At 41.0% G+C, this 16,174-nt stretch overlaps 1 protein-coding gene across 8 annotated transcripts in view; it reads left to right on the plus strand.

Moving 5' to 3' along the window:
• Positions 1-16,174, plus strand: part of Ahi1 (Abelson helper integration site 1) — a 128,703-nt gene that overhangs the window by 89,742 nt on the left and 22,787 nt on the right. For 7 of the 8 annotated variants that reach the window (XR_013108290.1, XR_013108292.1, XR_013108291.1 and 4 more), the window contains 2 exons: positions 7,969-8,131; positions 10,841-10,938. The exons of the other annotated variant lie outside the window; for it this stretch is intronic. Coding sequence is in view for 4 of the 7 variants with exons in the window: in XM_076928087.1 (XP_076784202.1) it covers positions 7,969-8,131; positions 10,841-10,938 (261 nt within the window). In the remaining 3 variants the exon portion in view is untranslated. The remainder of the gene's footprint in view (positions 1-7,968; positions 8,132-10,840; positions 10,939-16,174) is intronic. 8 annotated transcript variants of the gene reach the window in all.

Here is a 16,174-nt window from a genome sequence, read left to right on the forward strand (position 1 = left end):
AGTTGGAATTAACAGATCGATATATAAGGTCATCTTTATAACTTCAGGGTTTTTGGGGTTTGGGGGTCTTTTTTGGTTGTTTTTTGTTTGTTTGTTTGTTTTGTTGTTGTTGTTGTTGTTGTTTTTGGTTTTTTTCGAGACAGGGTTTCTCTGTGTAGCCCTGGCTGTCCTGGAACTCACTCTGTAGACCAGGCTGGCCTCGAACTCAGAAATCCGCCTGCCTCTGCCTCCCAAGTGCTGGGATTAAAGGCGTGTGCCACCACTGCCTGGCTAACTTCAGGGGTTCTACAGTAGTATTTTACTTGAAATAATATTCCTCTATGATTTGAAGAGTTTTTGAAAAGTTGAATAATAATACTTATCTCCAGCATACTAGGCACTTTCTGTGTACCAAGCACTGTTCCTTTTAAGTGATTTCAGTTTTCTATCATAATTATATAAAATAAGGATATTCTCATTAACATCATTATTTGCCAAAGGAGAAACTGAAGCAAACAGTGTTTTAAGATCATCTAGAAACACTTTAATGTGTTAACGAATTAAGGCGGTCATTATACAGCTAATAACATTAACTGTAAAAGTAGAATCAGTCTTCATTAATAAATAACTAAATTCCTATGGTGCTCCATAGCATAAGGCAGATTTTGTGGAAATCATGAGTTATTCTGATAACAACAACAGTTAGTACTGTAAAACATTTGAAAGTCTTTTTAAAGTCTGCTACATAGTGTTATTCATCTCTTCTGACCTGCATAACATCACTGTAATGTGTAACGCTTCTGTGGTAGGTGGAGAGCCGCCATGACAGGCTAGGCCACTGAGCACCATTGCAAACACTGAACAGAAAGAGCTGCACTAGAGAAGGGCCGTGAAGAAGGGAGCAGAACCCAGTCCAGTGCCTTCCTGGGAAGCTCCCCAAGAGGGTCGTTTTCTGAAACAGTTCTCGTAAAGCATCCTGTCAACCCACCAAGAAGTTTCTAGCAGATGATGGTTTGAGATTAGTGGATATAATCTAGGTGATTTCCTAGGAAAAGTGGCCTTGAATTTTTCAGTAGCTGAGGGGTGAGAGACACATAAGCCAGAGTAATCTGGATGTGAGAAGGGGACCTTGGGGTTTGGTGGGAAGAACAGGGCCCGAAGCTGTGGTTTTTCTAGTGCATAGACATTGTCACCTGTGACCTTGAGAAAGGAAACTACAGACACCTGCTGCCCTGCAGCCCTGCTGCCTGCAGCCCTGCTCCCCACATGCCACAGACAGCTGTGTGAAGACGAGTGGGGGGATGAGAAGGTAGTTATGAGTGTCCCCAATGAGGGAGAGGGGATAGGCCTCCTGCACTCTTCCCCGGGGGCTATTTGGAACGCTCAGTAAAACACTTGCATTAATACCTAAGTGTGAGTGATTGGACAACTGGTATTCTGAGCTTAACTATCATTTTCCTTCTACGCAAGAAAAAATCTTTATAATCAATATTTAGGGTGTTCTCATTTGAGAACCTACAGAAAACAAAACTAAAAATAAGCATTGCTCAATACTCCTGTCTTCTCCGGGGCCTTCCCATTCACTCCAGTTTTCTACTCCAATACTAAGAGCCGGTTCATTCCTACAAAGAAACACTTGGGGGTTATTAGGCTTCTGTAGTTTCCTTGTGTCCCATACATGTTGCTTTCTCTGTCCATTGTAGTCTACGATCTAACCTCTCGTGTTTACTTCCTGGCCAGAGCTAGAGTCTCCTCTCTAACATTGTTGAAGTGTCACCAGTACTGTTGCTTTGCCTATCATAAGCAACTTTACCTCCCATAACGATTATTTGAGTTACAACTATACTTATTTATAAATAACAGCTTCATTTTAATATGCTTCCCATCTTCCCATTGCATAATATTTAGCCTCTTATTACATTTATGTATGTGCGTATGTATGTATATATGTATGTATATGAGCTGGCTGGCTTTCAAGGCTACCTTGGTGCTGCCAAGGAAGTGTTATGTGTAAGGCAAGTTAATGCTTTAGTTACTGTTGTTTTTTAACAAGATTTAGCAATTTTTATTAAATACATAATCCTCAAATTGTTACAAGCTTTTGTTACGTTTTTAGAATTTTGGTAACTCTGCAGTTTTTGACAGCGTTCTTGCTTTTTTACCCTGTTTTTTATTATTCCACGTCACCAGAAGCTTTTCCCTACTCCTTTAGAGGAGTAGAGTCAGAGTCTTCCATGTCTCAACTGCTATTTGTTATTTTCTGTCCTGTCATTTAACAGATTTTTTGTTAAGCTTGAGAGTCTCTTACTTAGTAGTGTCTATCTATCCCTGTTAGACATAACAAGAATTAGATGCCTAAATTTTTCTGTAAGATTATTCCGTTTTTTTCTGCTATATCTTTATCTTCTTCCCTGCTACATCAAATACTCACATGCATGTACATGAACATATCTAGGAAAATTTAGTCCTTTTGCTTTACGGCTATGGCAAGATAGTGCCAATGGAGAAACTATGTATCCAAAGGAAGTTGCTCACCTCACTGCGGCTAGGAAGCAAAGAGATTAGAAAAGAAAATTATCATATCCCATAATCCCTTTCAAGGGAAAACTGCCATTGTGTTTCCCTTGTTAGAAGCTCCGTGGCCCAGTCGTGTTACAGACTGGGGCTGCCTTTGCATTTGTGCTCCAGTTACTCTCCACAGAGCCTGCATCTGTGACTGTGACATTGGCCATTAGGTGTCAAAACATTGATTTAGAGGGACACAGAAATTCATAGGATGGCTTTAGTCATCGTGTTAAAAATAAGCCTTCACATATAAAGTGCTTTAGTTTTGAACCCAAAGTAAAATTCACTAGCCTCCATTTTCATTTGTTAGAGAACTCCCAAAATAGTCAACTCATAGGGACTTCTCAAGACTAATTATTATTAAGGGCTTTTCTGCTGTAAAAATTGCACCCATCAACTAGAAGATTTTACAACTTGTATATGACCACAAATAAGACCAAATCATTATCCTGTATATTAATGGCTTCAATTTACTTTTAAGTCTATGAATGGTGTTCTTTTGGAATAGTTATTTGAAACATGTAGTAAAATTCTATAGTTGAAAGAAGTATACCAAATACCGTTACACGAACTACGTATTTAAAAGTCGTGCACACCAGAACTCTTCTTGATTCCTAGTTTTATATTCTTTTGATTTACTCATGGTTATTGTTTTATCTGAATATAATTTAACCCAAATGCTTTCAAATACTTCTTAGATAAAATGTGTCTAGTTTTGTGTGCACCAACAATATAAAGCATGACAGCAACAGAGTGTATCCTGTAAAGACAAACAGCTTTGTACAGCTATTTGCTTTCTTTATCTCTGATTCCTTATCTATTATTATCTAGATAAGATTAGTTAAAAGTAACAGGACCTAGATTACTTTTTACAAATATTCTCAGGGCTCTCTCATGTAGTATTCATATAAATAATTAGAAGACTGGTTCTGCCATACTAGTCTAGGAATTGGGTGTGTGTTTATTTATTCATTCTTATGAAGGAAAGTAGAATGCAGTATCACTATGTGGAAAGGGATTATATAACTCTTAATAATAGGTTTCTATACAATTCAAGATTTATCATTAAATTTTCTTTTCATGTATTTTATCCTCTTGTTTCTATTTTAATAGCAAAGAAACAATGTTCCCTAATTAGTACTAGAAGCAACTTTCTCAAAGTCTATTTAATTTTAAGATAAATACTAAAAAGTAGTTTAAATTTCATCTTTTATTACTTAATTGGTAATAACCTGCCAGTTACCATTATAAGTACATTTATGTATTGACTGAATGCCCATATGCCCATACATAGGACAGAGGACCATCAGAGAGTGCCCGGCACAAATAGCAAGATTGGGAAATTTTCCATTTTTGATAACTGTAGTAGAAAAGCATGGGTTTCAGAATGATTACATTGTTGTATCTTGTCTGTGAGGCTAATTCCGCTGTAAAGTTGTCTCTTAAATTATTCTGACAAAACTTAAAAGTGTCCTAGAAAGTGTCGAGATGAGCTAGGTCACTGCATGGCACAACAGGACCCAACTCACATAAAAGGGATACAGGAAAAACCAGCTCATTTGCAAAACAAAATGCACATTTTGTGATTCTCAGGGTAGGGTGGGGGCTATAGAGTTGGTAAGTAAAACCATCAAACATTATTCTCTGGAAGTTCTGAAGGCAGGAGAGCGTAGTGAATAAGTGAGGAAAAGCATGGAGGGTAGGAGAGCACTGGTTTCAGGCTGGCAAGCAGAGGTCTCCAGTGATTATGAAGCCAGCTGGAGCCCTGTTTCAAGAGAATGTGCTCAAATGTAAGAATTTATTCAGCATAACTTGGCTTTCTGAATTGCCTGAAGACACTATGAATATTGACTATTGATTTTGTTCTAGATAAAAGTACAAGGAACAGCCAGATTGCAGAACTTCACTGTTCAGTGTTCCTGCAAGGGTCATTGAGACTCCTTTAGAGATAGCCATAAAAAATGTTTGATTTCTTGAAATATATTACAAAGAAAACTCTACCTAGCATCTTATAATAACCAGAATAATTTTTAAAAAATACAAAACTGTATCCAATAGCTACTGCTGTTAAGAATGAAAAAAACATATGCATCAATAATTAAAGTTTAAACCTCAGTTAAGCAGTACACACCCATAATCCAAGTTTTTTTTTTGAGGTTGAAGCAGCAGTTCAAAGCCAACATGGGATTCATAGTAAAACCCTGTCTCAAAAAGCCTCCGACTAGAGCTGTAGCTCAGAGGTAGAGCTCTTGCACAGCACATGTAAGGCCCTATGCTTGACCCCCAGTCCTCATGCCTCTGACAAAGGAAGGAAAGAAGAAAGGAGAGTCAGACAGAACAAATGACCAACCTAACTCAGTCCCACCATTAGGGAGGCTGAGGCAGGAGGATTACTTAAGCACAAAAATTTGAGACCATCTTGGGTAACATAGTAAGACCTGGTCTTAACTAACAGACAGACAAATAGAAACAAAACTTGCATGTGGCCCTTCACTCAAAAGTGTGTTCAACCAACTTGGCTCTGAGAAAGAAACAAAATTCTGTTTTGAATATCCAGTCTTCACTCAGGGTGGCACAGAAATGTACCCATATAAATACTCTGCCTTCCAGCATAATATTCAATTAATTGTATGTAGTATTCAACATATTGTTGTGAATAGACTACTATTAAATAACATTTCTAAGTGTAGGCCTAATATGAATTTTTAAGGTATATTTACAGTATGTCAGGATAAGCCATGCTACTGGATAGATTGGGTATATTAAATGCACTTTCCAGTTAAAGATAGTTCGGTTTACAGATCAGAGGCCATCTGTATATAAACAAAGTGGATTTTATGAAGCCTTTAATTTCCCAGACCTTATATTACCAACTTGAACACACTAGCATGTATCTTTAAACATTTGTTATGGAAAAATTTCATAATTACTCTTTTCAGCTCAAGAATCAAATCATATTGCAGAAAACAAGTCTGCCCTATGTATATGCAGGGAACATACACACACACAGTGTCCTACATGAATGCATTGTGGTTACACACCAAGTGGAGTGTTACAGAAGGCAGTCACTGAGAGCCTTCCAAACAGACTGTTTATATGGAGGCTGCTGTAACAAGAGAATGGGCCAGATATGGTTTACTGGGGACAAACCTCTTGTTAAGATTTTGCCTACTTGCCGGGCAGTGGTGGTGTATGCCTTTAATCCCAGCACTTGGGAGGCAGAGGCAGGTGGATTTCTGAGTTCGAGGCCAGCCCGGTCTACAGAGTGAGTTCCAGGACAGCCAGGGCTACACAGAGAAACCCTGTCTTAAAAAAAAATAAAAAAAGATTTTGCCTACTGTTGTTTGGTTGGTTGGTTTTTGTTGTTGTTGCTGTTCTTACAGTTTTGCTTGAACACTCAGACAGTAAAATCTTGTAGCTAGAAAGGTCACGATGTATTTATAATTTACTACCAAATTCAACCAAAGAATGCATGGTTTCAAATGAGAAGTTGCAAGCATTTTAGATATGAACACATCCTTGAATACCACACCACCAGCTTCTCCTGAGCCACATCTATCTGTCATAGATTTACAACATGAGAGACGAGTCTAGCCAAAGATCAGACTCCTTTGCCAGAATGTAGACTGTTGATGTGACAGGCACTCCATTGCCTCGCTGTGTAACAAATCTGTACCTAAATGTCAATAATACCATGGTGGCATGCTCCAAGAACTATCCCATTGCTTTAGAGCATGGGCTCTCAGCCTTCCTAACGCTGTGACCTTTGAATACAGTTCCTCATGTTGTGGTGACTCCAACCATAAAACTGTTTCATTACTACTTTGTAATAATATGATGTGCTATATTGGATACTAAGAAAGCATCCAGTGGGGTCTATAACTATTAGAAGTATAGTGGGCAATCTTATAAAACCCTGTCTTTCAAGAGATTCTTTCATCAATGGATGCTTATGAAACTTTACTGAAAACTAAATGTCCATTACTAATATATCTGTTATTGATATATAGTTATCAGTTATTGATATATTAATGTCAGTTAGTAATGTATTAATAATATATTAATGGCACATATTAATGGTAGCATATATATTATCAGTTTGTAAACTCTAATGACATAAACCTGATGTGAGACTTTGTAAATGATACATGTGCCTAAGACTGAGTCCCTGCCGTCCTTCTGAAGACCACACATGGCCACTGTAGTCCTGTGACATATGTCATCAGACCCCAAAAACAAACTTATTTACCCTAGTTTCAGCTTCCCTTGCTTTTGACTGACACAGTGCTGGGCTTCACCATATTGAACTACTTGAGGGTTTCTCTTTCCTGCACTTAAACAATCAATAGAGAATCTGGCTGAGACACACACCCATATGTTTTGCCTAGCTAATTTAATTATCCTCTCTTCTCCTGCCGAGCCTACATGAGGTGCCTCTTCTAGAAATGATCTTATGAACCACTGCTGCCAGGACACCATGCACATTAGCATTTAAGTCCTTATTCAGTGAGACACCGTCAACCTGCGTACAAAGGGCTACAATGGTGTGTCTTCATGATACAGTTCTGTAACATATACATTTTGAAGCCTTATTTAGGAAAAATGGTAAAGTAATCATATTTATACACATACATGTCATATACATACATGTTAGGCACATACATGTCATGTACATTCATGCTGTGCGCATACATGCCATGCACATACATGTCACTATGCCTCACTCTATACAGTGCACCAGATCTGGGTGGACTGAGCTCCCCTCTGAGATGCTATAAAGGGCTTTTAAACACCTCTGCCATGCAACAGCACCATTTTGACTTTTTTTTTTTCCTTTAAAGAAAAATAAATCAAATATAAGGAGTAGTATAATAAGACAAAGAAGAGGATTGATTGTCTTAGGACCTTTCCTCTTAATTCTTGGCTAGCAAAGATCAGCCTTTAAAGTTAAGTCAGGAGAGATTTAGGTTGTTGGTATAATGACAACAGAATTATATAATCAAGTTGTCCCATTGAGCTCTTCCTTTTTTGTAGTTGATAACCTGCATTTTTTCCTTTCAGATGCATCTGCTTAGCACAGAGAACAGAACCTAAAGGAGTATTATAAAGTGCTTAAGGGTGTGTTGTGGGTTTGTTTTTTTTTTTTAATTTGCTTCATACTTTCAAACTTTAACATCTGGTATTTTGAAGCTAATCTTGGTGTGATGAGTGTTCTTAGCCATTTCTCAATCCCACAGTCTTTTATCTTGCTTCTCCTGCTGTGTTCCCACCACCCCTGATCCTATTAGCAACCCCTGAGACAGCCTCAAACTTGCCAAAGTCCTGCTTTGGTTTCAGCTGCTCTTCTGCAAGAGGAAGTGAGTGTTGGGGCTTTTTCTGTGGCACAGTTGTGATAAAGCTGTGGTGGTCTTATCTCTCCTGTAGGTAGTGGCTCTTTATGACTACACAGCGAGCCGATCAGATGAACTAACCATCCATCGTGGAGACATTATCCGAGTGTTTTTCAAAGATAATGAAGACTGGTGGTACGGCAGCTTAGGAAAGGGGCAGGAAGGGTTCTTTCCAGCTAATCATGTGGCCAGTGAAAGTAAGTGCATGCTGTCTTCCTGGTACACTATGATATAACTAGGCCCAAGATTTGCTCGGCCTCTACCCTTTACTGTATGTGTTGTCTACATGATCATTGCTTATGTTTAACGTGGAACATTTTTTCCTCATGATGGGAAAAGCTGAAAAGGTGCCAGAGAGCTACTCAGCTCTGAGGTTGGAATGTGTGTGAGCTGCCCTTTTCACGCCTGGAGAGCCTGCAGCAGTTGCTTCCTTCAGCTCCTTCTGCACTAGGTTTTGTCAGCTTTGCTCCCACCACAGGGACTCTTGGTTGACTAGCATCATAAGAACCTCAGATCCCTCAGCTGCCGTTCTACCTGTGTGCACCTCAGCTCCGGCCAGGTTCCCACTGCAACAGGAGTGAAAGGGGGCTGGTCCTTCTCAAGTTCATTAAATGAGAAGAAGAGAGCACAAACAGTTCCTAATGAGGCAGACATACCATTTGAATGCTGAAACTACAGCTACCTCACAGAGCCTGAGGATGAGGTGAACTGTCATGGAGGAAGGGCACACAGTAGTGCTGCTTCTTCAGAACACGGCCTAGTTGCCTCTGCTGGCCTAGTGGCGTGCTGGCAAAGCCCAGGACTCTAGCTAGGAACCTCCAGCCCTTGCCCAGCTCATACTGACCTGTGGAACTTCACCTTTGAAATAAAAGGCATTGGGCTGCATCAGCTAAGCTGTCTTACACAGATGCTGATGTGGTGTGGTTCTGGTTTAAAATGAAATAGGAAACACTGTTTTGATAGTTTTTTGCCTTTTGTTTCTGCAAATAATTATTTATTCCTAATAGATGATTTTCATGCTAGTCTTTGAAACCCCGTTTAAAACAAATTATGACTGAACAAATGTACTATTAATTCCTGACTTAAGTTTCAAAATTTGAGAGTAAGAAAGTAAAAAATTAAAAGGAGGAAGAAGAATGTCTTAATGATTGCCATGCTAGGCTTCATCTAGATGAAGTGACTTCCCTTTAATGTCCCCCCTTTACTGCCCACTGCTCCTTCCCAGATCTGTACTCTGGTGTCTCTTGCTGCAGTTCCCTTCCTCAGATTGTCCGTTGTCTCAACAGACTCCCCCCTTAGACGTGCCAAGGAGTGCAAAAAGTGCCCACTCCTCTCCTATAACAGAGTTTTGAGTTTTCTGGTTGCCCTTGGTTTGTGTATTCTCTGAGGAACTAGTAGCTTGTAAACTCTCCTAGATGTGCATTCTTTGGCTAAAGAAAGTGCATACCTGAGAAAGCTTTAAGCAGACCACCGAAAGGAAGTTGTTTTAGGAAAGGTAACTCCCAGGTAGACTTTAAAGTCCTTTCCCACAAGCTCAACACTTGTAACTTCCTGCCGGGCATCAACATCCACATGGCCCTCGGTGGTTGCGTTCCTGAGCCAGCTCTGGTGCAGCCACAGCCGAGCTGCAGTGCAGTGGTTGCTGACAAGAGCTGCTGTGTGCACTCTTGCTGGAGGATGCCTGGACTGACTAGGAGTTACAGCCTTCCCATCGATATCAGTGAAAGCATTACAGCTATGCTTTTACTTGACAGTATAAAAAGATTACGTCCTGCAGAAACAAACCCGTATGCTTGCTTCTTTAGAGGCCACAGACATTTGATCTGCAATGAGTTAAAATCTAAGAAAACTTATTTTCCTTATCTAGTAACCCTCCTGCAGTGGCGGTCGATGGCTTTGTGCAGAATTGTTTCTTTTAGTCATAGCCATCCTGCAGTTGCCATTTCTTACTGTGTCCTAGAAGAGTCACCACTGTTTGTAGTCACCCCTTGTGAGAGCCATGGGGGTGAGGACAAACAGGAGGAGGACGTCAGAATACTTGAGAGCACATAGCCGAGTCTCCCAGTGCAGCAGGTGCTTTTCTCTCCCTTTCTCCTGCTTGTTCCCTGAATTTAACAAAAATGCAACTGCATTTTTGCATTGACCGGGAAAATGACTCTCAGCAGCATATTCTGTTCTGAAAATAGTGGGAGAACTTGTCCTTGATCTTTATCTAAAGCCACATATGCAAAGCAAATGTAAGAGAGTCCCGATTACCCTTGCAGGCATAGTCCCACTGTTCCTCGGAGCCTGATGCTCCCTCCTCCATTCAGGACCATCCCAGATCACTTTGTTATTAGCTGCCTTTCATAGGCCAAAGGTTCTCAACCTGTGGGTCTCATCCCCTTTGGAGGTCACCTAAGACCATTAAAAAACACAGATATCTCATTAGTAATAACAATAGCAAAATTACACTTATGAAGTAGTATCATACTAACTTCATGGTTGGGGTCAGCACATCATGAGCAACTGTATTAAAGGGTCACAGCATTAGGAAGGCTGAGAGCCTCTGCTCCAGGTAGACAAGAGTTCTTGAGAAGAGTGATTGTGTTGCTACCTAACTTAACCATGCCTACATTAGGTTCCTGGTAACTGTGTACTGAGAGCAACTAAGGTAAGCATCTGTGTGACAGCACAGTAAGGGATTGATCCCTTCTGCCTGTCTAAACTCTTCAGTTAAAGCTGTCCAGTCATAACCAATGGGTCAGACTACAACCGTAACAGTAAGCACCATATCACTTGCTGTCACATCAAAGAATCGAAGATCAGTGTCTTTACATTTTCGTGTCTGCCCTCTGTGATAGTTTGTTCTTGGGTGGAAGAACTGCTCCTAGATTTAATTAACTGGATTCCTTCATTAATTCCAGCACTGTATCGAGACACGCCTCCAAAGGTAAAGGAGCGTTCCCCTCCTTTAACTCCCAAGGAGAAAACAAGAGCAGGAAAGCCTCCAGCTTCTCAGAAGGTGCGTGTCGTCAGGAGTGGGCATTGTGTGGAAGGGGCTTTGGTTTTTCCAATCTGTATAATCTTCCATTGTTTACATCGTTATTTTTTTGGTCTGGGCACCAATGAGAAATATATAAGGCGAACATTGTAGCCACTTTCCAGATAAGGAAACCAAGGAGGCTCAGAGAGGATAAAGTCCTAAATCCCCAACCCACAGCCTATGATGGCACAGCCCAGAAGTGGAGCTGTGACCTTAGGTGCTGCTGTCTACTCTACGGTTGCATCTAGAAGGCGCCTGTTGATACCAGAAGTCATAACAGTCCACAGAACACAGATACTCTGTCCCTCTGAGGCAGTTTCTTTCACCTGATAGTAATTGAAGACATTTTCAGCCGTTCTCAGCCAGAGAAATGCCACTGCCTTTTAAGGTCTGTGCCATCAGAAATAGTGGTCAGTATTGTTCTGATGAGAGTTGTAATTCATAGGGGTATTGTGTTGCTTATTAGATCTGTTCAATTATGTGATGTTAGCTCTTAAGTCAAGAAGCCCATTGTTTATTGACTATGAAGAAGTGTGTGTGTGTGTGTGTGTGTGTGTGTAAATATATATAATATATGATATATAAACAATATATCATGTGTGTATCATTATAATGCCATGGTAAAAGGTTTTGGCAATTGAACACTGTATCGGTGTGTATTCAGCATGTAGTTACATTGAACACCATATTGTGTATTCAGCAGGTAGTTAAAATGAACGCTGGGTCAGCATGTAGTTCCTTAGTTCTTCTATACTGAACAGTCTTTTAGGCCCAGATGAAGCTGGCATAACAAGGCACTTGCCTGTATGGGTCTGATGGGCTGCTGGTAAGCCACCTGTGAGCTTCAGCAGACTCTTGGAACTAGAATGGAGGTAAGATGCAGTATGTTCCCAATGCATAGGCAGCACGTGGGAATAAAGCCTTTCGTTCTGTTCTGGGAAGGCCAGGAATAGTTGCCAGGGGGAAAAAATGCATGGCCTGAAGCGTCTAGGATTTCAAAAGTAGCACTACATGAAGTTAAGACAAAACCTTCCCAAAGATGGGGAACTTGAATAAGGTATGGTACATTATGATTGTGCCTGGGGAATCGGAGCTCAAAAGGAAAAATTAGAGAAGAAATGCAGATACTGGGCCACAGCCAGCCTAGTGCCTTCTGCTAACATGCTTAGATTTATCCTCCAAACGAGATCCCCTGGAAGAGATGACCCAGAAAATGATATGAGAGAATTTCCATGTTAAAAAAAAATTATAGGCCGGGTGGTGGTGGCGCACGCCTTTAATCCCAGCACTTGGGAGGCAGAGACAGGTGGATTTCTGAGTTCGAGGCCATCCTGGTCTACAGAGTGAGTTCCAGGACAGCCAGAGCTACACAGAGAAACCCTGTCTCGAAAAACCAAAAAAAAAAAAAAAAAAAATTACAGTGCTAGCACAGGGGGTTAACATAGAGGCAACTGTACGTAGCATGTGGAAACTAGTTAGGGACACATGGAAATGAAATACATAAGACTGAACTAGAGGGGAGGCAAGCCAGGCCTTTCTCTGCTTCAGCGACTTAGTGACATTAGAACCTAGGATAATGCTGAGGTCACTGGGTTACTGTGTAAGCAGGTGACAGAACTACAAAATGGATGAACTAGGAAAATTTGAGAACATAGAGGTGAGGCAGGGCGGGCAATGAGAGCTGATGAGCTCAGTTTGTATTTCAGTGATCCCAGGTACAAATACTCACAAACATCCAGAAATGCAGAACTGGAACTGGAGAGAAAATACAGCTCCAAAGCCACATGAAGAAGAATTAGTGTCACCAGGGCACTGACGGGAAAGCAGAATCTGTGGTCAAGGCTATGGCCCTGAGTAAGGCCTGTAGAGTCCAAAAAGACCCTTAAGTCTGGAAACAGCAGATAAAGGACATGGCCACAGCTAAGGGTGAAGCAAAGAACTTCTGTAGACATGTCCAACTGCTTGTCATTGTGACTCTGCCTTGTTGTCTATAAAGTCCCGGTGAAAACCACACAGTCAGGTTACAGAAAGAAAACAAAATCACAAACACACAAACCTCTAATGTTTTATTTAAATAAGCTTACAGTCCTGTATTCACCACCCTCGTAGCTGTCCTTGGACCCATGGGCAACAGGTTGAGGGGGGTACACGTCTGCCAGCCAAACAGTTGAATTATTTGGTACTACTGGGCATTTGGTAGTTGGGAGGACTCTTGATAGGTGCGCACCAGGATCAGAGTAAGAAGCAGGTGTAAGCCATTCTCAGAGAAGAGAGAGTCAGGAGGAAGCAGTTGCCAGAGAAAAACTAGGTATCACGTTATTTTTCAAGTATTGAAGAGACACAGACTGATAAGCTGTGGAGGCAGATTCAGGACACGATAGATTATGAAAGATGCAGAACAGTTGTTTGATTATAGAAAAACAAACTGATAGCCGAGTCCTGGCATAAGCCAGGGCTTCTCAGCTGATAGTGATTTTACCTTCCATTTGGCAGTGTCTGGAGTTTTTGTTGTTGCATCAGCTCTAAGGAAGGGGCAGGATGCTCCTGGCTTCTCCACAGTATTTAGAGCTCATCACTTAACCTTCTGCAACCCAAGAGAGAACTGACTAGCAAAAGAGTCACACGCCAAGCTTAGAGCAGCATTCCTTTCAAATGGAGGGGGCAGAAACATTGATAAAGTCAAAGTCTAGAAATAAAGAGTGAGAAATGTCCTGCGTGATCCACCAGATGGGAGAAAACAGAGAAGGAAGAGAAACTGGCAGACTTAGAAAGCCGCGTCCCCATAAGGCCACAGGAATACCCAATTTGCTGTTCAACATTGGACTTATGAAATTAGGCAAATGATTGTCTTAGTTTGGGGCTGTTATAACAAATATACAGTAGTTTATAACTAATGGTTTAAATAACAAATAAGTTTCACAGTATAAAAAGTTCAAGATGGAGGTGCTAGTTAGATGTGGTGTCTGTTTAGGGCTGACTTTCTGGTTTGCAGCTCCATTGCAATGGCCCGGGAGAGAGGAGACAAAAGAATCTATCCTGTGTCCTGTTTTGAAAAGTCACAAATCCCATTTTTAAAGCTCTATCCTCATCACCTCATTACCTCCAAGAACCACCATGGCCAGGCTTAGAAACTCAACTCATCAAAATTTTACATGAATTCCATAAATAAATTAATGCAATGAAAATATAATGTCACCATGAGGCAGCAGTGAGGCTTTTGGTTTAGAATGAACTACAATGAAAGATGACGCCTTACTGGTGTCCCCAACTTGTCACCATGCTGACCATTGAAACTAAGGCCACGTAACTCCCAACTCAGTGTATTCTTCTCCATTTATTCTATGTCAGCCAGATGCTAGGAGTTATCCACACTGCTCCTGTGAACTGGCTTTGTCTGTTCTCTTCCTGGTGCCTGTGTTCCCAAGGGACCACTTACTTAAGAAAACTCTGATTGCCTGTACCCTGTTCCTTAGATGGACTCGGTGCATCGCGGTCTTAGCTTAGACTCTAGTTGATGTTGCAGTTTTGATCTCCATGCTGCAGACGGACCTTTGCATCGACCTCTCAGTAAGCATTCATCATACTAGCTCTTGAGATGACTAGCTTAGCCCAAAGTCTGTTCCAGGCTCATCTCGCTAACATCCAAGTCCTAATTCTAATATAGCCCAAGGAAACATACAGTATGCAAATTAAAATAGTTTTAAAAATAAAATAATTAGGCTGAACAACACTTGCCTAGCATGTACAGAATCCCTGCAGAAGCAAGGATGACTCACACTAACACAGAGCAAGTGTCCCTGAAGAAGCAAGGATAACCAACAACAACATGTAAAGCAAGTGTTGCGTGGGGTAAGGATCCAACTGAAGGTGATCTGTCATATATGTATATGAATCCATGCGTAGACTATAGCCCTACAAGGGATCAAGGATGTAATTCAGTCGTAGAGTACTTGCCTAGCTATGTAAGACACTAATTCAATCTCTAGCTTTTAAAAAAAGTGTGTGTGTGTGTGTGTGTGTGTGTGTGTGTGTATGTGTGTATCCTCTGAGGAATTTGACACTTTGATGATTCCTGGAGAAAGTGTGGTGAAATGAACTGTGCTGATATAAAAGGGTGTCCCTGATAAACATGATGTTGCCCCAGGCACTAAAATGCCTTGAATGCTCTGAATCTGCAGGCTGATGGCCAACCTTGAGAAGTGCAGAACAGAGCTTCCAGCTCACCCAGTTAGTTGTATATCTTAGTTATCAAAATGCATAAAATGCGTCTGAGACTTAATTTTATATGCAAGCCTTTTCTCGTTATCGTATATAAGATAAGCCTCTTAAAGAACTTGGGCAGTGACTAGAGTTAGTGGGAGGTCTGGTTCATAGCACTATAGCACTGGAGTCAGGAGTGAGGCTGCCACTCTTGCTTGGCTGCTTCAGTGTGCACATGAACAAAGCAGACACATAACATTGGAAAGCATTCATGCAGATGGCACTGCTGGTTAGGGGTGTGGCCCCCACAGTCTCTAGCCACCCTCTGTCTTCTCCCACATGGTTACCTCCACAGCCAGGTTTTGTATCACCGTGTTCTTGTTTGTTTTTACATCCCTGCTTAATGTTTGTTTCACTGTGCCTTCTTCATGTGGAGCTTGCAAGAATTATATTCTGTATGTTTCAGTTTGGGTTTTGTTTCTGGTTTTGAGATGGTGGCCTCACTGTATTGCCCAGACTGGCCGTGAGCTGCTGACTTGAGGGATTCTCCCAGTTCAGCCATATACCAGACACACTCAGCTTTATTCTCTAGACATTTAAGGAAAACAGGAAAGACACCTCAAAAGCCGTCCTCCTTTAAATTTACTTCTGTTGAAACTGTACAATAAAAAGCACTAACTAGTGTGCCTTCCTCTGGCATAGAAGTTAGCTCATCCTCTCAGATCTTCCCAGCGGCATGTGGAGATAGCAGTGGCCAGCAACAGCACTTATTGCCAGCATGGAGGGAGGCACTCTCCCCCAGGCTCCTCTAGGACTTAGTACCAAGATGTGCTGCTAATCCGCATCTGACACAGAAGAGAAGGCCGGTGCTAGCCGGGAGTAAAGAAACTTGGAAGCTTTGAAAAAATGATTCTAGACAACTTGCTCTTACTTTTCATTTGTCTCTTAGACATTTTAAATTAGTTATACTACAAAAGTAATATATCCCTATTTTTATAAAAATAATATAGGATTA

The sequence above is a fragment of the Arvicanthis niloticus genome, chromosome 30, assembly GCF_011762505.2.
Source record: "Arvicanthis niloticus isolate mArvNil1 chromosome 30, mArvNil1.pat.X, whole genome shotgun sequence".
Lineage (NCBI taxonomy): Eukaryota > Metazoa > Chordata > Mammalia > Rodentia > Muridae > Arvicanthis > Arvicanthis niloticus.